General features: G+C 50.5%; 1 protein-coding gene across 3 annotated transcripts in view; it reads right to left on the minus strand.

Annotated features, from left to right (window-relative positions):
- Faah (fatty acid amide hydrolase) overlaps window positions 1-21,356 on the minus strand; it is an 82,132-nt gene continuing 60,776 nt past the window's right edge. Inside the window, exons 1-14 of one of the 3 annotated variants that reach the window (XM_015484711.2) lie at window positions 13,137-13,335; window positions 11,170-11,304; window positions 10,827-10,960; window positions 10,523-10,729; window positions 10,244-10,284; window positions 9,893-10,017; window positions 8,411-8,536; window positions 7,391-7,488; window positions 6,799-6,898; window positions 6,476-6,516; window positions 5,852-5,891; window positions 5,282-5,390; window positions 4,613-4,758; window positions 1-4,411 (exon numbers count right to left, since the gene is read on the minus strand). In XM_015484711.2, the coding sequence (XP_015340197.2) occupies window positions 4,283-4,411; window positions 4,613-4,758; window positions 5,282-5,390; window positions 5,852-5,891; window positions 6,476-6,516; window positions 6,799-6,898; window positions 7,391-7,488; window positions 8,411-8,536; window positions 9,893-10,017; window positions 10,244-10,284; window positions 10,523-10,729; window positions 10,827-10,921 (1,257 nt within the window). In that variant the 5' untranslated portion in view covers window positions 10,922-10,960; window positions 11,170-11,304; window positions 13,137-13,335 and the 3' untranslated portion in view covers window positions 1-4,282. Of the gene's footprint in view, window positions 4,412-4,612; window positions 4,759-5,281; window positions 5,391-5,851; window positions 5,892-6,475; window positions 6,517-6,798; window positions 6,899-7,390; window positions 7,489-8,410; window positions 8,537-9,892; window positions 10,018-10,243; window positions 10,285-10,522; window positions 10,730-10,826; window positions 10,961-11,169; window positions 11,305-13,136; window positions 13,336-21,356 lie in introns of those variants that run through there. The other 2 variants (XR_007352037.1, XR_007352038.1) reach the window with 2 other exon arrangements.

A 21,356-nucleotide genomic window follows, 5' to 3' on the forward strand; every position in this document is an offset into this window, starting at 1 on the left:
AAGCTCATGGCTTGATTATGTCTGTCTCTAAAGGATACAGCATCAGTAGAGGAACACAAGTACATGGGTGTTACTTCTGTCTTCCACACCAGAAGTACCTAGAGCATGCTTAATGCCTGTTCTTGTAACTGAACTAATGAGCAAAGTACACAAAATTTGGAGTGAACCATATGGTTTTCAAGTCTTTCTGTACCCCTTACTGATTTGCCTTGGACAAATCAGCAACCCTATCTGAACTTCAGTTTCCCCATATACAAATGGAAATAATAATGCCCAATTTTCAAATGATGATGGGCTATCAACTCCACAGTCTAACAGATGTTGGATTCTATCATTAAGACACAGTCCCTGCTTTAAGTCATGTAGGAAGCACACTTTGTGGGAGGGGAAGGGCCCTGGTGATTGAACCCAGAGGCTCTACCACTGAGCTACATTCAGTCTTTTTTTATACTTGAGACAGAGTCTCACTAAACAGTCCAGGCGGCCTCCAATTTGCAGACCTCCTGCCTCAGGCTCCTGAGTAGTTGGGATTACAGGTATGCACCACTGTGCCCAGGTTACAAGGCAGCACTTTCAACACCAGCTGGTGGAGTTGTGAGGGACAATCACCTGACCCTGAACAAGGAGGTGGTCTTGAAGTGGAGAGGAGAACATTCCAGGAAGGTGAGCTAGGGGCATAGAGTTGGGAGATACACATGGTGCTCAGAGCTGCCCTCAGGCTGAGTGACCAGGATGTAGCACTTGGGAAGCCAAGGAGCTGAGGCCATTACTATGCCAGAGGCAGATCAGGTAGAGTGCAGCCTTGTGGGTCACAGCAAGGAGTCTACACACTTGGTACAAGTGATACTAAAGACCCTAAGGGCAATCAGATGTGCATTGAGGAAGGCCCCCCCCTTCTGCCATGCAAAGGACAGAGATATCAGCCTGGAGGCAGGATGGTCAGGCAAGGCGCTGTGGCCGTGGACATGGTGAGTGGGGAAAGGCAGCAGCCTTGGACTTGGGGCTTGAGGCCAGCAGACTGGCGGGCAGGAAGGAGCCACTTCTGCTCTCTCTCCTCTGGCCATGTGCTCAATGTGCTTCAGCATCATGGGATATCAGAAAGGGCCTATGTAGACACTGACAGAGGCTTACCCAGGTTTTAATTCAAATCCCTCATTTCTAGCTAGAAAAATGGGACCTTGGGCAAGGTTCATAATCCTTCTTTAAAATGGGGCAAAAATGCCTTTAAAAGGGTTAACAGGAGAATTAAATGACATGACTCTAAGTGACTGGAAGTAGGTGCCTGGCTCAGAGTAGGTACTTGGTAAATGTGTTTCAGAATGCTTGTCCTCCTTTTCTCCTAATCAAAACTCACCTTGTAACTCCATGTATTAAATAGTCATGGATCTTTGTTACCATACCTGCCTGCCTTCCTGCCTTCCAGAAATATCCTCCAGAGTATAAGCTCCAAAAGGACAGAAGCCGGGCTGGGGATAGAGCTCAGTTGGTAGAGTGCTTGCCTTACATGCACAAGGCCCTAGGTGAGCCAAGTCTATCTTATACATCACTGCAGTCCCATCACTAATACAGTACCTGGCCCCCATAGCAGATGCTCACTTCATTTCACAGAATTAATTGAGTACCTTCTCAGCACTCTTTGTTCTAAGAATATAATCATGAACAAGAAAAAGTATGGTTGTTTTAGTGGAGGAGACAAAAGCCCATAAGTGACTTCAGATAGTGACAATACACTAAAAAAGTACAAAGGATGACATGTTAGAAAGTGACCAGATAGGACATTTTACAAGCTAGTGATCAGAGAAGGTGACTGAATATTCCAGGCAGAGGGAACAGCTAACACAAAAGCTCTGAGGCAGGGACCAGCTTGAGATGAAGGAGCTTGTGTGGCCAGAACACAAGTGACGAGAGAAAGAGACCCCCAAGACTGGAGAGGTGGAAGAGAGCACCTCTTACAAAGCCACATGCTCTGTAAGACACAAGGAGAGACTGGATTTTATTCTAGGCCAGCTGGGAAGCCACTGGAAGGACTTTAGCGGGAGATTCCCATCTGATGTACACTTCTGAAGGATCACTTTGGCTACCCTGTGAATACATGGGGAGGGGAGGATGGAAGCAGGGAGCCCTGCGGGGTAGCAAGTTATCGCAGTGCTCAGATGAGAAGCTCGCACAAGAGCACAGTGGTAAAAAAGTAACTCAGGGGATACTCATGTGCTCTGTGACCATGTCTCCCTTCCCTTGGAAGCATGGAGGCCCTGCCCTTTTCTATCCTTCCTGCCAGCTCTGATGGCCAGGGGAGCAGGCATGTTGGTTATGTCCATCTGTCCCAGGAGCCTCTAAAGGATGGGCCAGGCTTGGTTCAGGTTGGTCTCTAGCTCTGTTCAGCTGCAGGCTGGATGTGACCATGCTGAGCCTCCAAGGGCTGAATCAATGAGCCAGTGAAGGAAGATGAAGGAGCAGTGCCACCAATCTGCAGCCTTGTGTCTGAAAGCACAATGACATCAGCAACTGAAAGGGAAATGGACAGGAGGAGGGAGCTGGGGCAGACGGCAGGTGGCTCTATGGAATGACAGACAAAACTACAGCAGTGGTTACAAGGAATCAGGGCAAAATAGGTTGGGCCATTGAGTCAGCTCCAAGGTGTGGGGTCACATATCTGCCAAAAGTGGCCCCTCCCAGGCAGGAACAGCATTGGTGGGCAGTGCAGGTGCCACGGGGCCTGCAACCTGGCATGTTTCCAGAGGGGTAGAAAAAATCAGGGCAGAGAAGGAAGTCTTGGGAAGGGCAAGAGAAATTACCTAACACTCCAAAAACAGTGTGAAATAGGCTGGCAGAGGGAGGGGAGGGGACTGTCCTTCCCTGGGGGCTCAGGCCCCAAAACTTCAGCTACAGGAGAATAAGGCTATGGCCTAAGTCAGGGCATTCTGCTGAGGAGGGTGGTGTCACAGACTAGCCATCCCCACCTCATATCCCACCTGCAGTGCAGTCCAGTCCAGCAAGAGGCCAGCTGGCAGACAGGACAGGGCAGAGACAGCTGCAGAGCTCACCTTCAGCCCACTGTCACTTCTCAGATAGCCTCTCAATCCCGGGAAGCTGCTCAGGCCTTGCCACTGAAAACTACTCTCCTCCCAAACCTACATGACCCCCTGAGTGTCCCCATCACCCTTGAGAAAGAATTCAAGTTCCTGACCTGGCCACCCAAGTTCACATTGGTCCGGCCTCAGAGCCAGCTGCATCTCTGCTTCCTTTGTGCCTATTTGACATACCTGTGTTATCAAGCTCATCTTGTCTCTGGGCATACTGTCCCTTCTCTGTGGGAGGTCCTCTTCAACTATCTCAGCCTCTAGGAACTTTCTAAACTCAGCATAGGTCCTCATCCAAGAAGCCTTTCTAGAGCAATCCAGGCCTTGGCAGGCCCTGCAAGGGCTCTCTACCAGACTGCCTTGTCTCCTGGTGGCCAATCCTGCCAGTGGGCTCCTCTGCCCAACGCACCAGTCAGGGCGCTCTGCTTCCACTCAATTCCCTGCAGCCCAATTAGATTATTCTCCTGCTGCTCTGTGCTGGTCACAGAGAACAAAGATGTAGTAGTGAGGTCCCTGCTGTCAAGGAGAGCCATGTGCTCACGAAGGCAGACCCACCACAGAAGCTATCCACCCCAACAGGGCAGACCAGGAAGAAACAGCTCACACCCTCCAGGGCCCAGAAGAAAGACAGAAGGCCTCCTGGAGAAAGAGGAATCCAAGTGGGGCCTCAAAGGACTGAGTGGTGGAAGAACAGAAAAGGCATGTCAGAGAGAGGAAAGAAGGAAGGAAGACTAAGGGCTGTGTCCAGCAAAGCTAGGCTGAGTCCAAGACAGGAGGGGCCTGGGTGAAGGGCCCAGGATACGAGCTGCACCTGCTCTGTGGGTGATGGATGCCAAGGGAGATTTTGAATCAGGAGAGTGACATGGCTCCTGAAGGTCAAGCCAATCCTACTCTTAATTGGCTCCGGCACCCAGCACCCTAACGGTGATGCCCAGAAAGTGCACAAAGGAGGAGGTATATTTTGCCTGTTGGTACCTTGGGCCATGTCACACCTGCTGGCTGCCACATGGGGTGGGGAATCACATTGGAGAGGGGACCAGAGGGGAGTGAGGTCTGCACTTCTGCAGGGGGCCAGGCAAGGGGACATTGGAAGATCCTGCCCCATGCTTAACATTTCCTCACATGTGACAGTGTGCTCTGACTAGACCAGGCCACAGAGCACATGGGTCTCAGATCTTCTGGAGCTGGGTAGGCAGGCAGTCTCAGGACGGTCGCTTTTCAGGGGTCATCAGCTGCTCCACCTCCCGCATGAACCGCAGACACATCTCTTCCTGCCAGGGCAGAGCCACGCACTGCACAGCCACAGGCAACCCCACACTATTCTTCATGGCCTGCAGGGGACACAGGTATCAGGATGGACAGCAAAACAGGATCCCACTCCAGGCCCAGAAAGCATGTGCCTCACTAGAGAGGAGAGGCAGCAAGGCAGGCCGGCTTAGCCCGGGGGCTCGCTTAAAAACAGCTCTGAGGCTTCCCTCCTCAGCAGGCAGAGCTGGGGCAGGGAGTGAACTGAGGGCATGGGCAGGCCTCACCTTCTTCAGCACCTTGTCCCAGATATCCCCAAAGTAGCCCCTGTAATGTTCCATCTGGGCCTCGTCCTCAGCAGTCACTGTGGTGACAGGCACCACCCCCGCAGGAAAGTCCAGGCAGTTGTAGAGCACGGTGTAGCTGATGGCCCCTGGAACACATCACAGTGGCTGCAGCAGGCCCTGAGACTGGCAGAGCCAACTGTCCTTTCTAGGCCTTGATCACCCTCCTTGTGAAATAGCACCCTGCTTCCAGAGTCAGGGAAAAGCCCTCTCCCAGGATTGGTGTTTCAGTGCAAAGTCCAGGAGCCACAGATGCTTGCCCTGTGCCTTTGTCCAGGTAGTTTCCCTGCCTCGAACATCATTCCTATTTTCTTGGCTTATCTAGATCTCATCTAGATTCAAATACCATTTCCCAAAGTAGACTCTAACTAAACATCCCCAAGTTGAATAGTGCTTATGACAGGGAGCTCATTCCCTCCCAGAGCATCCCACATGACTCCCATCTCTCCAGCCAGCCAGCCTCCCCCAAGAGCGGACTGCTCCCCCAGTATTGGGGTCCTCCCTCAGTGCTCCTCCTGTACTTCCAGTAGCTCCACAGGGCTCAGGGCTGAATCCATAGAAAAGAAGGGGCAGGTGGAGTGTGAGGAGAGCAGGTGGGGCAGCAGGCCTCACCTGTGGCCCTGCCTGGGGCATTCAAGTTCAGAGCAGGACCCAGCATGGGGGTTAGCAGAACATCCAGGTCCAGTGCTTTCCACTGAGCAATCACAGAGTTGCGGTACACCTGAGGGAATGCCAGCACACCAGGGAGGTACTCAGACCAGGACAGTTCAACACAGGGACAGTGGCAGGGGTCTGGTCCCAGCACCTGCAGCTGGATCTGAGCTGAGCCAGGAAGAGGTCCACAGGCAGGCAGCAAAGCTTCTTGGGAACACTGTTGTTTCCACCTCCACCTCCTGCCCAAACTATAGACACTTCCTGCTGAGGTTAAGCCATGTCCTGCATAGCCACAGGCAGCTCCAAAGGGGCAAAGAACAGGAGTCCTATGCTGACCCAGCCCCATGGGACCTGGGCAGATGAGCATCAGAGAGCAGGGCCCAACGTGCAGGATGGAGGTAGGGGGCGGGGATGACAGGTCTCTCCAGGAGACCAGTGGGAGCAGTGGCTAGAAGACCCTGCTGCAGGTGCCCTGAACAACTCCACCCTCCCCTGCCACCTACTGTAGAGTAAGGGCTCAGGCCTCACCTCAATCTTATGCTGCAGTTCCCAGAGCTTTCCAGCCGACCTGTGCAGAGAGAGTGAAGTCACCAGCCAGCATGGCCACAGCCAGGATCACCTAGTGACTCCACAGCAGAGCCAGCCTAGACCAGGACTGATTTCTTACTACCCTCAGGACCCTGGAGAGGCCAGGGCTGTCAAAGGTCCTAAGTGTTACAGTGAGAGGAGTGAGTCCACAGGACACCAGGGCTGGAAATGGGGTCATTTGTGCCCTGCTTTTTCAGTCTGAGCCACTAAGGAGAAGATGGGACCCCATGCATCCATTCATTTCAGATCTCTAACAGCATTTCACCTGGTTCCCCAGTGTCCAACACCCCATGTGTCACCCAGCCAGGGCCAACTCCTTCTGATCCCTGTGCCCCCGCCAGGTCCGTCTTCTCTCTTCTACTTCTCCCCTCTGTTCCCTCCTTGCTTTTGCTCTCCAGCCAGATCTGGACCCTATGCTTCAAGGTCCCCCTGGGGTCACACAGGTTGCCCTCCTGCCTATCCAGTTCCATCCCAGAAGTTACTTCCAGTTGTCAGAAACCACCTGGACTCAGATCTGGGTCGGGGAAAGATAGGGGCAGACATCTAGCATGGAAATGTTCTCACCGAGGCCTCATGCTGCTGAGAAAGGATGCCATCCGTGGGAACTGCACAGGAACACACACAGGGTCAATGACTAAGCTTGGGGTAATGGGTGGCCACTATGCCACCCACTCCATACCTTCCCCAGGCCCAGGTCACACCCCTTTAGGCAAGAAGGTTGGAGGGGATGGGGAGGAGAGCAGTTGGGGTGGAGAGAAGTGGCAGCCATGCCTGCCCAGAAAGACCAAGGGAAGGCTGGGAAGAGCCAGAGACCACAGGGCATCACAGGATGGGCGACCCCAGAGCCTCCCTTGTCCCTTAGCTCCTCACACTCTTTGTGCCCTCACCAGAGGCTTCAGCAGGAAGGCCAGCAGTCCTCTAAGCCAGCTGGGCAGCTTCAGAACTAAGATCAGGTCCCCCAAGCAGGGGTCCACAAAATCACCTTTGCTAGGAGATAAAAGGCAGAGTCTTGGTGCTCCCACCCTGGTATCCCTCCTGGCCTGCTCCTCACTGACTGTGTCCTGTTCTCCACCCTTCCCCCATCTCTCCTTATCAGACTCCAGTAACTAGTGGTCTCCAATCCCTTTGTCTGCCTCCTTCCAAGCCATGCTCATCTATATTCCCATCCTCCTGCCATAATCCCATCCTGAACTCTAATCTTCCCCAGACAGACAAGGAAGCCCCCTGCCCACCTTCTACTGGACAGCCAGCTCTGCTCAGGGGCTACAGATGTACAATTCTGCCTCCTATCAGGCTGGCACCTTTCCAAACTCTCCCTGGCAAAGTGTCTCCAGGCTCAACTTGCACAGCTGGAGGGACAGCAAGGTCCCTTCCCAGAGGCCCAGGCCTTCTTCGTGTGCAGCTGAGTTGGGTCTTGCTATCCCTGGGCTGGGCATTTCTTTGATTCCACCACAGACCCTGAAGCCCAACAGTACTCACAAGTTTTGGAGGAAGCTGTGGCCACCATCACTGAACAGCCCACCTGTTGACAGGGTCTCCAGAGCATAGGGGATGTTGCTTGGCAAGAAGGGAACCAGCTGTAGGGATTGAGGGGTTTAAAGCCCCCAGACTTAACAACCCTTGGCTCCCATGACTCCGCCTGCTGTCCCAGGGACCCTAAGGATGGGCTGTACCCATTCTGCCACATGGTAGCTCTCACAAGAGCCATTAAAGGATGCTTTACTGGCCCATGAAAACTCCCCGTGCTGGGAGCCATTAGCCAAGTAGGTATGACAATTTCCTTGCCAGCGTACCCCATGTTGCAGTGACATTGAATGTAGGTGACCTTGCTCAAGGACCAAGGCGGATTAGGGCGTTCCCGGTTTAGGTTCCAGGTTTAAGGTTTAAGATTATTCCTGCTGGGAATAGGGCGTATCCTGCTGCCTGAGTTCCCCTTGAGTTCTCACGGGATTCAGACAGTATTTTTTGGGAGATAGAAGCCCAGTGGAGGTGGATTTGGGCAGAGAACGTGGATTTCCCCAGAACGTGATTGTAGACAGCTGGTGTGAGTTCGGGAATAAAGAGTTGCTGTTTGAATCTACAAGCTGTGTGGTGGCTCGTGATTGTGTGCCCAGCCAGACTGCGGCATTTGTGCCCAGCCAGACTGTGGCATCCCCGTAAAAATATCCCTCATGAGAGAATTCTCCCAGTGTTACCATTTCAGGGCCCCAGAAACCTCTGGATGGCTGTGTACCTTGTCTGGGGTTGAGAACCTCCCCGCCCACCGCCAAACCAAATGCAGCGCTCACACATTACCCAGCGCTGGCTGAGTTCTCATGATCTTCTCTCTTCAATAATTCCGGCCTGCCGTCTACATACTGATCCCATAGGGTGACAGTCATTATCCTCAATAATTAAACAATCAAGAGGTTGAGGGCCTGGGAGGGAATGGCCGTGGGTACCAGGAAGACTGCCTTGGAGGAAAGGAGATGCCAGGACTGTGGGTTCCTACAGTCATACCGTGTGGCCAGCAGCTTCAAGGCTCTGCTTAGTCTCCAGTAGAGCCCGCTTCATGGCTGGGCTGGGCATGGTGTAGTTGTCGGTCTCATAGTACCCCACACGCAGGGGCCGGGAGCTTGTGTAGACCTGGGAGCAAACACAGAGGGTATGGTCAGGGCAGGAACAGGACAGGAGAGGACAGTCTGAGCAGAGTTCCTAGAAGCCAGAGAAGCTACTCAGCCCCAGAAACAGCTACAAAGCTACAGCCTGGATCCCTCTGGCACTGTTTCCCCTGAAAACAGATCATCAGCAAGGTCAATCCCTTCCACATATGACCTATTCATAAAACACCTTCACAATGACTTGGTGGCAGACAGAGCATGGATGAGGATTCCCATTGGTCATATGAGGAAACTGAGGCTTGAGGTCTACCTAGAGTCTGAGGCCCAGAGTGGGGCTGGGACTTGCCTAAGGTCACCCAATGCAGAGATAAGATTAGGCCCATATTCAGGCATTCTGTCTCCTGAGCCAATATGCTCCACTACCTTGCCCTGTCCCCATGATAAACTTTCCAGACATCAATGAGGGACCTCTTCTCCTCTTCTCCCTCTGTCCTTCCCTCCCCATCTCTCTCTCTTTTTTTTTTTTTCCTTTTTTGATACTGGGGATTGAACCAAGGGGCACTCTATCACTAAGTTACACCCCCAGAACTTTTATTTTTATTTTTTACTTTGACAGGATCTCACTAAGTTATCCCAAAACTGGCCTCAAACTTTTGATCCTCCTGTCTGTGCCTCCTGAGTTGCTGGGATTGTAGAAATGTGTCATCAAGACCAGCATCTTATTGATCCTTGAACAGTCTTCATCAGCTCTTCAGTAAAAAGCATCAAATGACATTTATACCCCATGATTCTGAATCTCTTACCTCAAGGTCCTCAGCTTGCTTTTCCCCAGTCCTCAACAATTAGATCATGATCCTTACCTAATCACAGCCAACATGCATGTTGGAAGACCTGCCTAATCCAGACTCCCCAATCCACCCTCTGGGGCACAGCTCAGGCTGTTGAGGCAGGGTTCCACCAGTTCAGAAAGTAATGAGCTCAGCTTTGATCAATGGGGCTGTCTTGGTGATATCCTGGCGAGCAGGCACTCTACACTACCCACAGCTTGCTCACCCTAGGTGCCAAGCATGCTGTTTTCTGGGGATATAGATAGGACTATTGTAAGTAAGGCTGCTATTTACTGAGAATAAAATACAGCCTAGGTACAAGATTTCTCTGACTGAGAAAAAGGTCCTGACTGGTCCTCTGACACCAGCAGAGGTTGAAAGCCTGAGGGTTTCCAAATGCAGACAAGAGTGCCACCTTGTGTCCATCTATGGAGTAGCAGTTGACCCTGCCCTCAGATCTGGGGACAGTTTTCCTGGGACAGGGCCTGGGACACCTGCCCACAATGACTAGGTTCAGAAGTTCATCCCCTTTCCCCCTTTTCCACCCAACTCACCTCCTCCCTGAAGGGCACTGGGGGTACAGTGGGGTCCAAGCGGAACATGTCTTCACATAGCAGGGCTCTCAGGCATAGCGCCAGGCTCTCCACATCCCGTGCCATGGGGCCCACTGAGAGTTGCACTGTGGGGCAAGGAGGGGAGGGGAGGGAAGAGAGGTCATCCAGCCCCAATAGGCTCTGGGGCTGGCAAGCATGAGTTGGACTATGGCCCAGGAGTTGAGCAAGACAAGGTCAGAACCCAAATCTAGAGGGCCTGGTAGCCAGACACTGCCCCCCAGAGAAAGAGGGACAGAGGTGGATCAGGCTGACCCCCACCCTCCTCCAGGGACTGAAGGAACCAGACCTCACCTGCCACCTGTCCATAGACACAGCCCTTCAGACCACTCTTGCTGAATAAGAAACACAAATGTTGGGAATAGAAAATGGCCACCCTTTGCCCACCCTCAAGCCCAAGCAGCATCTCTAAATTCCTAGCACAGGAAACCAGGAACCACATATGACTGTGATGGTAATACTTCCTCCCAGCAAAAATCTGGTGAATGAATCCTTGCCTGGAGCCCAGAGATGTGGGAAGTTAGGCCAAGGTCAAATAGCAAGGGGCCCAGAAGCTTCCTATACCCACCATACCTGAGGCGGTTCCCAGTAGGCTTGAGGCCACAGATTCCACAGAAGGCAGAAGGGAAACGGATGCTTCCCCCGATGTCAGTGCCTAAGCCCAGGGGAGAGCCTCCAGACCCAATGAGGGCCCCCTCACCCCCTGAGGAGCCACCTGGGCTCTTGGAGGATTTCCATGGGTTCAGGGTCTGGCCAAAGAGGGGGTTACTGCAATCATAGCTGGAGGAAACAGAACAGGTCAGTCTGGGTCATGCTGGCACTGGTGTCCCTGCCCACCCCACCTCACCTTACTGAGGCCCAACCCCTGAGACCCAACCTGAACATGGACTGGGGGATGTTGGTGTGCACAAAGGGCACGGCACCCTGCAGCTTCAGCACCTGTACCACCACGCTGTCACACTCCACTGGCATTCCTTCATTCAAGCTCAAGCCCAGCGTAGAGTCATGGCCCTGGAGGAAGCACAAGCACCAAGAGGACAATGCAGATGAGTCAGGAGCCCCTCTGCAGCCCACAGTCCCCTCCACCACTGTCATACTGGCTGAAGCCAGGCATATCCATGGTCCTCTGGACTTGATATTTCCTCTGAGGGACCCAAATGACCCAGGACACAGAATTGGCTACAGGGACAGAGAGGAACAGATATCACAGTAGGGTGTACCTTGTAGCTGAAGCACTCCTTGAGGCTCAAGGGGACACCATAGAGCAGGCCATGCTGTGGAGCCTGGGACAGCTGAGTCTCACAGTCAGCCAGGTAGGAAGTCACACAATTGATCCCTTTGTTCACTTCCCAGGCCTGAAGAGGAGAGAAATTGAAACAAAGTAAAGTGAAATGGGATTTTTTTTTAATTGTGGTAAAATGTGCATCATATAAAATTGGTCTTTTCAAATATACCCAGGGAAAGGGTAACCAGCAACATGGCCCACAGCCAGGAACACCTAATGCCCACCATCGTCCTAGCTGGGGACATTTGGCCCCAGCCTCATCCTATCTCCAGCTTTCAACTTCGTGACACAGAAAGAGAGGAGAAAGAGAGAGAAGAGAAAGACAGAGACGGGGGTGGAGAGGGAGAACCTCCAGGGCCAGGACACTTGGGGGAGCAAGATACAGTCCTCAAATATTCCCCAACAAGAGACGAGTTGGGAGAAAGATGACCACTGGCCTCTGCTCCCACTCCTCTAAGCCAGTCTCTGCCCAGCGAGGCAGATGGGAACCAGACAGGGGCAGACCTCCATGTCAGGTCACCTGAGGGTCAACTGTGGAGCTGGCTAAACTCAGGCCCCAGCCCAACACTGTCTCCTCTACCCCATGCCTGGCCCATACCTGGCCCAGCCCAACCTCCCCTTTCCCAAGTCCTCTTGTTTCTGATAATCAAGGCACATGGAAGTGACTGGCTGCAGTGAAGGATGATGACAGAAAGGAATGATTGTGGAGGTCTATCTAGAGTCCCCAACTACAGCCTCAGGGGCCAAGAGGAAAGGCTAGGGGAGAGCCCTGTACAGCCTTCAGTGCCTCCTCTGGTTCCTGTGAGACCCCCCCCCCCGGGGGGGTGCAGGTTGTGCTGCTACACCCAGGACTGTGTAACATCTATCCCCAGGCCACCCAAGGCAGGAAGGGAGGAGCCCAACATTTGTAACCAAAACTCTCTCTTCTGGTGACAAGGAAGAGTGAGGGCCTTTCAGGGTCCTTGTCAGGGAAAAGCATCACCATCTGCTGAGATTCTGTCAGTGACACCTGCCACCCGTGCTCTCTCACCCTCTCTCAGCTGTAGTACCTGTCATATCACCCCTCACCTAATACACAGGCCCGTCTGCTTAGCGGTCATACTATCACACACAAGTCACACTCGTAATGCAAACTTTGTCCTTCCTTTCTTTTTTGCACATATTTCTTGAGTACTTTCTGTGTGTTCAGTACTAAGGTTCAAAGACAAATAAGGCAAACTGTCCACAAAGAGCCCACATGGGCATGGAAAAGGAAGAAGACAGGCCTGCTGTGGACAGAGAGCATGCAGAGGGCTGGCAGGGCAGGGGGCAGGGGCCAGGTGAGCATGGAGGCATCCTGCTCAGAGCCCTAAAGGCTCAGCCAGGGCAATGAATATCCCTCCTTCAGTAGCCTGTTGGAGGCCAGGCCCAGGGGCAAAGCAGAGGGAAAGCCAGTGGAGAGCATGGCAGGTCCTAAGCACTGACACTCTAATGCCCTGAACTCCTGACCACCAAGGACTGCAGAGCCGAAAGGGCACCTGGCCAGGAGGCTGCTGCTGGTGAGCGTAGTGAAGGCCAGGGTGGCTGAAGGAGGATAAAGACAAGGGAGGAACTGAAGAGAAACAGAAGATAGAACAGACCAGACTTGGTGACCAAAGAGTGGAGGCGTAAGGGACAGAAAAGTCTGGGCTGAAAGCCAGTTTTCTAGATAAAACAACATGTTCAGTGTCTTCCTCCACATGTACGTGCACACTCACGCCCACACAGAGCTCTCTGGCCTCTTCCCTCCCTGGTAGTCCCTGGCACTCTGGTCCCACCCTTGCCATCAGCAGGATCATTCTAGGCCAGGTTTTCCTCACACACCTTACAGAGAAAGGGAGAAAGAGTGAGCAGAATATCGGGGCTGGAGGGCAGCAACCTTACCTTTCCCACATAGGTGAAGAGCGCAGCTTCAGGGGACAGCTCTCCACTCTGTAACTTCTGCACCAGTTGAGGCAAAGGCAGGGCCAGCAGCGCCTCTGAGTCCAGGTCGGGGTTCTAGGAGAAACACACTCAGATCAGTCCCCTCTTCCCAAAGGCCCCTGAGCCTGCAGCAGATTCCTGTGGCCCAGGCCCCTGAGCCCTCTCATACTCCAGAAGCTCAGTTCCACATGCCAATCCACAACAGACATGCCCATACACAGTTCTGACACCAGGGCCAGGACCTGGCCTGGGCAAGCCCTTGCCACCTTTGGGCAATGAATATCCCTCCTTCAGTAGCCTGTTGGAGGCCAAGCCCAGCAGTTGCACCAACCAGTCACCATTGTAGGCCTACTGCCCCCAGGCACCACACCCATCCTTGGGTTTTGTTTTTGTTTGAGACAGTGTCTCAATAAATTGCCAAGACTGGCCTCCTGCCTCAACTTCCTGAATAACTAGGATTACAGGAGTATGCTACCACCCCTGGCTGTGTTCCACGTTTTGATTAAATGTTACTACCACTAGTGGGGCGTGGTGGTTCACACTTGAATCCCAGCGACTCTTGAGGCGGAGGCAGATGGATTGCAAGTTCAAAGCCAGCCTCAGCAACTTCCTGAGGCTCTAAGCAACCTAGCAAGACCCTGTCTCAAAATAAAATATAAAAACCAGCTGGGGATGTGGCTCAGTGGTTAAGCACCCCTGGCTTCAATCTCTGGTACCAAAAAAAAAAAAAAAGTTACTACCACTCCCATTATGCAGATAAAGAAACAGGCTCAGAGAGGAAGTACCTGGCCTAGGACCATAAAATGGCTGTACTTTGTAAATGGCTGTACTTTGCCTACTTAGCACAAGCTCCTCATTGGCTATCCACCTGCACTTGATCACCCAACCCCTGCAAGGGAGGCCAAGAACAAGACTCCTTCAGAGGGGCTGGAGACTACACCTGAAAGGAAGGATTTATACTTTATTCCACCAGCTCATGAGATGTCGCCTTTGTACCAGTGCCATGGCAGGCATGGGGATTAGGCAGTGAATGAAAAGCTGTGCCCATGTGAGCTTACACAAGGCAGGGATAGAGAACAGGGAATTAATAGGTAAACAAACAAGAATTTGACCCGGAGATAAAGAAAATAAAACAGGGTGTGATGAGGGGCAGCACATGGGTGGAAGGGACTGCTCTCCACGGTTCCAGGTCTCTGGGGTCAGCCCTTCCCACAAACACCCACCTGCTTCCATCCTCAAGGGTATTAGACCAATTAGCAGACACTTAGTCACAGCCCCAACTGTTCACCTGGCTCCCTATTATTTCTGCCAAGTCACCAGAGACCTCCTTGACTTTACTCCACATTTCCATGAGGCATCCTCATCAATTCTTCCTGAAGATAGATAGTTCACTTCCCTGGTTTCCCTCCTGCCCTCTTCACTACTTCCTCTATCATTCATTGATTTAGTCAGTCAACAAACATATTCTGAGCACCTACTATGTGAGGGGCTATGAATTTAGAAAGAACCAGGAAGACCCAGCAAATAAAAAGCTAAGTCACAGACAGGTCATGGCAAGTGTGAGACAGCAGATCAACAAGCACTGTGGCGGGAATGAGAGGACTGACTTAGATGGGCCAAGCTGGCCTATTTGAAGAGACGGTACTCCAGCCACGACCTGGAAGATGAGAAGGAACCAGATTCAGGGGGAAATACAAGCTCTTGGAGGCTTCTCCAGGGTTCATCTTCCCTTTCACGTGCTAGGAGCCGGCCTCGCTGGCTACCACTCCACCTCCACAAATGCCCCTGACTCTCTCCAGTCCTCTGCCTGCCCCACAGCCTCAGGATCCTTCACTCAGTCCCATCCAAGTGGGCCTGAACCCACTCATGGGGCTACTCTTGTCCCACCCCTCCATGTCCTTCCCTCTGAGCTCATCACCACCCCCCACACTTTCAGCAGGGTTCCTCCTCCTCACTGGACCCTGGACCCTCACTCAGGCAAGTGCACCATCATCCCTTCAGGTATTCAGGGGAACACCCAGTCATTCAAGAACCTCCCTCTCCCTCCTACCCACATCCAACCCGTCATCAAGCTCTGGAAAAAAGGCTTCCTCTACCCCTCCACCAAGACACTCACCCACATTCATCTTTTTCTCCTGGGTCACACAGGGAACCTAACTGCTGCCCTGCCCAAGCCCTGTCCCTCTGGCCCGCCATTCCTTCTAGGACCAGACAAGTGCCAAAGCTCAATCTGGCCTTGCCTGCCCCCTTAAAATTCCCATCCTGTCATGCACCAAGATCCAGAGCTTGTTCCAGAAGGAACTTACAAGCCATGGTCCTGTCAGACTCCTCTGTACCCCAAACGCACACCACACTTCCACAACTGAACACCTTCCACCCCCATCGACCATGGCCATTATACCTAATGTCCTCAGGAGTCCTTCCCTGAATTTGTTAAACGGATATACTTTCTTGGTTTGCCTTTGGTGGGGGGGAGGGGGAGTACCAGAGATTGAACCCAGAGGCCCTTAACCACTGAGCCACATCCCCAGCCCTTTGTATTTTTATTTTGAGACAGGGTCTCACTAAGTTGCTGAGGCTGGCCTCAAACTTTCAATCTTCCTGTTTTAGCCTCTCAGGAAGGGGAGATTACAGGCATGTGCCACTAAACCCAGCCTTAGTATGCTCTTTTTTAAAATTTTTACTTTATTTGTTGATGGACCTTTATTTTTTTATTTTAACGTGGTGATGCTGAGACTTGAACCCAGTGCCTCACAACATGCTAGGCAAGTGCTCTACAATTGAGCTACAATCCCAGCACTTGGTATGCCCCCCCCCCTTTATTTTTGTGGTGCTGGGGATTGAACCCAGGGCCTTGTGCATGTGAGGCAAGCACTTACCAACTGAGGTACATCTCCAGTCCCCTTGGTATGTTTTTTAATACAGAAATCTAGAGTAGAAAAAAGTGGGTCACTGATCTCTACCCAAATACACCAGATAACCCTTGTTGAGTTGTTTTTGTTTGTTTGTTTTTAGGCACATAAAATGAAAAGTGATATTCACACACATACTCCTCCACCCCACACAGTCCCTCTACTGAAAAGGAAACTATTCTTAATAGTTTCTAATGAACTTTTACAGAGGAAGAAAAAAAAAAGTTTATGAGGGGCTGGGGTTGTAGCTCAGTGGTAGAGCACTTGCCTAGCATGTGTGAGGCCCTGGGTTCGAGTGTCAGTACTGCATATAAATAAAATAAAGGTCCATTTACAACTAAAATAAATAAATTACACATATTGGTGCATTAAGGGTGCACCAATATGTGCTCATATCAATATATATATATATCAATATATATTTTTTTAAGAGAGAGAATGAATTTTTTAAATATTTATTTATTTATTTATTTTAGTTTTCAGTGGACACAACATCTTTATTTTATTTTTATGTGGTGCTGAGGATCGAACCCAGCGTCCCACGCATGCCAGGCGAGCGTGCTGCCGCTTGAGCCACATCCCCAGCCCAAATATATATATATTTTTAAAAGTTATTCTTTTTATACAAAATGATCACACTATACAGAATACTACATTCTGCCTCTCCCATCTCACAATGGAAACAGAAAATGTGGGGGTTTTCTGATTATAAAAATATGTGCTCATTGTTTTCAAGAAAATACCTAAAAGTATGGGGAAGAAATTAAGATCAGCAGAGAGCCCACCAACCTGGGATAATTACCACCTGCTGTCTGCTGGCTGTCTCCTCCCACCTTGTCACCAAGTGCCCACAGAGACAGCTGCAAGTTATCAGCCACACCATCCCCGAATTTTAATTCTTTCCTAGGTTTCTTCCTGTTGACAATTGATGATACAGTTGCTAACAGCTATTTTTAAGTCTTCAACTAATATTAGGCAGCCAAGACATTCTTTCACAAGACACCAAAGTAAGCCTGCGCCTCCAGAAGGCCCATCTGAACATGGGGAAACTCATTTTGTGTGGAGAATGCAGGGATGTATACTGATGTCCTCACTGTGTGGCCACCCTGCATGGGAACTTTTCAAGAGGGGGCTACTGTACCTATCTTTTAAGCACTGCCTTTCCTCGGCTTCGTTGTCTCCTTGAACCACCTATTGTCCTAATTTCAGGTCTCCTGGATTGTCTTCCCTGTCACTTTTCTTTTCCCTCCTGGTTTTTATTGTTTTTGTTCTGTTTCAAGATATTTCCTAAATAAATTAAATTAAAAGGAAAAGGGGCTGGGATGAGAGTTTAATTTTTTTTTAAAAAAAGATATCTCTCCATTTGATCATGTTTGCCACTGATCTCAATGGTAATCATGTTCTCCTTCAACTCACCTACTGAATTATCTCAAAGTTCTGTGTAAGGCAGACTTGGAGAAAGCCAGGAGATGGAACCAGAGGTGGGATCCAGTTGAAAGGAAGTGGCATTCATAGGACCAGTGGGTCTCTGCTAAGTGGGTGGGTATATAAGGTGGAAAAGGCATTGAGGGTGCACCAAAAGCATGTGTTTGAAGGCACAGAGGTAGGCACAGTATCCTGTGGTGCCTGTCCCAGCCTTAGCAATGGTCTCCCTTCAGTCTAGAAAGCCTATCAAACTCACTCAAGGGTCAGATGGGAAAAACGGGTGAATGGTTGTTTTGAGTAAACCTCTATGGTCGACAGAGTTATCAAAAACATAACTTTCTCTAGAGTTGCTCTGAAGAGGTGAATCATTTTGTGATGACTCAGAGATACATAGCACCCACACACACACTCAATCACACATACATCCAGTGTATGTCCTCCTTGGTCCACAGCTAGCTAGCTAGCTTTGTCCATTATCTATCAGGGAGACGATACTACAAAAGTACTGTGTGTTCCCAGGGCTGCCTGGATCCTTCTTTTCCGAATGGCCCTTGCTATTCAGAGCTGGGTTAAGAAAGTCCCAGAAGAAAGGCTGCTGAACAGCCTCTGGTCCTGCCTCCCTCATCTAAGGACCCAGAGCCTAGAAGAAGGGCACCACAGGGGTGAGCAGGGGAAGGAATTGGTCCTAAGGCTGGTCCCTACCCCAAGGCCTACAAAGTTATTGGCTTCAAGATCCCACCCCTTAGCCAGTTAAATGGTGCACATCAATAGTCTCAGCTACTCAGGAAGCTAAGGCAAAAGGATCACTAGAGGCCCATGAGTTCAAGATCAGCCTGGGTAACATAGTGAGACTACAGCTCAAAAAAAAAAAAAAAAAAAGAAAAACTGGGGAAAGTGGCCTGTAATCCCCGTGGCTTGGGAGGCTGAGGCAGAAAGATCACAAATTCAAAGCTAGCTTCAGTAATTTAGCAAGACCCTCAATTTAGTGAGACCCTGTCTCAAAATAAAATATAAAAAAGGGCTAGAAATGTAGCTCAGTGGTAAAGTACTCCTGGGTTCAATCCCTGGTACAAAAACAAAACAAAACACCCCTTTACTGACTGCTGAACCTCAGGGGCTCCAAAGTCCCTTTGGTTTCTGGTCATTAGAAACCCAAAAATGTAGGGGCTGGGGATGTGGCTCAAGCGGTAGCGCACTTGCCTGGCATACGTGCGGCCCGGGTTCAATCCTCAGCACCACATACAAACAAAGATGTTGTGTCCGCCGAATACTAAAAAATAAATACTAAAAAATAAATATTAAAAAATTCTCTCTCTCTCTCTCTCTAAAAAAAAAAGAAAAGAAACCCAAAAATGTAATTTCTCCTCCTGAAAGAGCCAAGCTTTGGTGTTTGAGGCTAGGTCTCCTGCTATAGGAAGGGTATAGAAACACCTCTTTGTATTTCAGATTCAAAATGTCTGTCCTGGAAGATTCTGTTCTTTAAAAAAATGATACTGGGAACTGAAATGCAGAAAGAGCCATCCTTCTACCACCACCAATGCCCCCCCTCCCATCCCTGCCAGTCAAATGCATTCCTTGTGACTCTCAGGATTCCTTCCTGTGGGCAGGAACTGTGGGCAGATTCCTGCACCTGCTCGCCGCACTGAGCTAAGAGCTGGTAGAACTCAGCTGGCTTCACAGAAGGACAGGAGTGGGGCAGCCAAGGGTGGTCCAGAATGAACCAGGGATCATCAGGAGGACCCTGTGTGAGGGGTATCTCCATCGCTCAGCCAAAGAAGAGACTAAGCAGTGAAGAACCCCTGATTAGGTAGTGACCAGTTTGGGTTGAACATCAGGGACTTCCCAATCTGAGAGAAGAGAACTCTAAAAACTGACTAATGACCAACCTAGATGCCCTTCAATAGATGAATGGATTGGGAAACTTTGGTATATACACACAATGGAACATTATTCGGCATTAAAAGAGAATAAAATCATGGTATTTGCAGGTAAATGAATGAAGTTGGAGAATATTATGCTAAGTGAAGCAAGCCAATCCCAAAAAAACCAAAGGCCAAATGTTTTTTTGTTTTGTTTTGTTTTTTGATATGAGGATCTTGACTCATAATGGTGATTGGTGGGGGAGCATGGAAGGAATGGAGGAACTTTAGATAGAGCAAAGGGGAGAGAGGGGAAAGGATGGGGCATGGGAGTAGGAATGATGGTGGAATGAGTTAGACATCATTACCCTAAGTACAAGACACGAATGGTGTGAAAATACTTTGTGTACAATCAGTGTCTTGAAAAATTGTCTCTCTATATATAATATGAAATGAATCGCATTCTGCCATCATGTATAACAAATTAGATCTCCCAGGTGATGGGAACAGCAGGAGTCAGGAGGATGTACATAGATGGAAGGCAGAGAGGGAGTCATTGAAAATTGCCACTTAGCAGGTGGTCAGTTATAGCAAGTGATTTTTTGAGTTGGGCAGAGCCTGAACTAGAACCTAGGTGCCCAGTGGAACTCTCCAGCTCACTGCAGTGGGGAGGAGCAGGAGAGGGATTAGGGAAACTGGGCATCAGATACTAGGGTGTGGCCCTGAATGTGGGTAAAGTTTTGGCTGGCTGTAAATTTCAATTTACTTCACATCATTCCTGAGGCCAGAGCATATTTATTTATTGAAATAAAAATATATTTGGTTCCCAGGGCTGAGGTTGTGGCTCAGTGGCAGAGTGCTTGCCTAGCATGTGTGAGGCACTGGGTTCGATTCTCAGCACCACATATAAATAAATAAAATAAAGGTCCATTGACAACTAAAAAATAATTTAGAAAAAAATATATATATTTGGTTCCAAACTCCACTCATCAAGCTGGTTGAGAAGTCATCCATTAGTTTCAGTTTTCTTTTTGGGGGCGGGGGGCACCAGGAATCGAACCCAGGGGCACTCAGCCACTGAGCCACATCCCCAGCCCTATTTTATATTTTATTTAGAGATAGGGTCTAAGTTGCTTAGCGCCTCGCTTTTGTTGAGGCTGGCTTTGGACTTTGGATCCTCCTGCCTCAGCCTCCTGAGCCCCTGGAATTACAGGCGTGTGCCCAACACCTGGGAGATCCCACAAATACCCAAGGTAAGTCTTCTTTCCCTTTGCATGTGAGAATATCTCCCAGAGGTCAGCATTTTGGTTTCTAAGTGGGGCCAATTTTCATACACCTGAAGGAAAGTCCCTCTTCTAGATGCCATTCCCCTCCCCCAGGGTGCACCTCCCCTGCAGTCAAACACACACCCTGAGATGATCCAGAAGTAGCACAGGGAGAAGCAAAGCTTATTGACAGATCATCCGGGGAAAGCTAGAACTAAACCTGCTGTTGGAAAGGGTTGTCAGGGGTTGGACAGCAGGAGCTGGGAAGACCTCCACTCTAGCTTTACCAACAATTCATTGTGCACTTGGGCAAGTCTCTTTCTGGCTTGCTCTGAAGATATTCGTGCACAAACCAACAAGCTTGAACCTTAAACTCTGTGGATGCCCGGGCCAGGACTCCGTGGTTGCATACTGGCGTATACGTGGTACTCACACTAGCGTTCTAACATTCAGATAGTCCGTATTCGAAATTCTTTGGCTCGGAGCAAAGCTCCTCTTTGACCCGGTGTGGCGATGGACCTACACGACCCGACCTGTGCCTCTCGTTTCTTTCCTCCACCTCACCCAGCCCTACCTGGCTCGGAAAGAGAGAGAATGCCTCAGGGTAAAGAGAAGAAAGTCCTACACCTGCGCTGCCCGCCTGTCCTCCGCGCGTCCGGGAGGCTGAAAGTGCTACCGGGGCTACCCCCGCGCCCTACCCACCCCCGCCCTGGCCTTGGC

Source organism: Marmota marmota, unplaced genomic scaffold (genome assembly GCF_001458135.2).
Source record: "Marmota marmota marmota unplaced genomic scaffold, marMar, whole genome shotgun sequence".
NCBI classification, from domain to species: domain Eukaryota; kingdom Metazoa; phylum Chordata; class Mammalia; order Rodentia; family Sciuridae; genus Marmota; species Marmota marmota.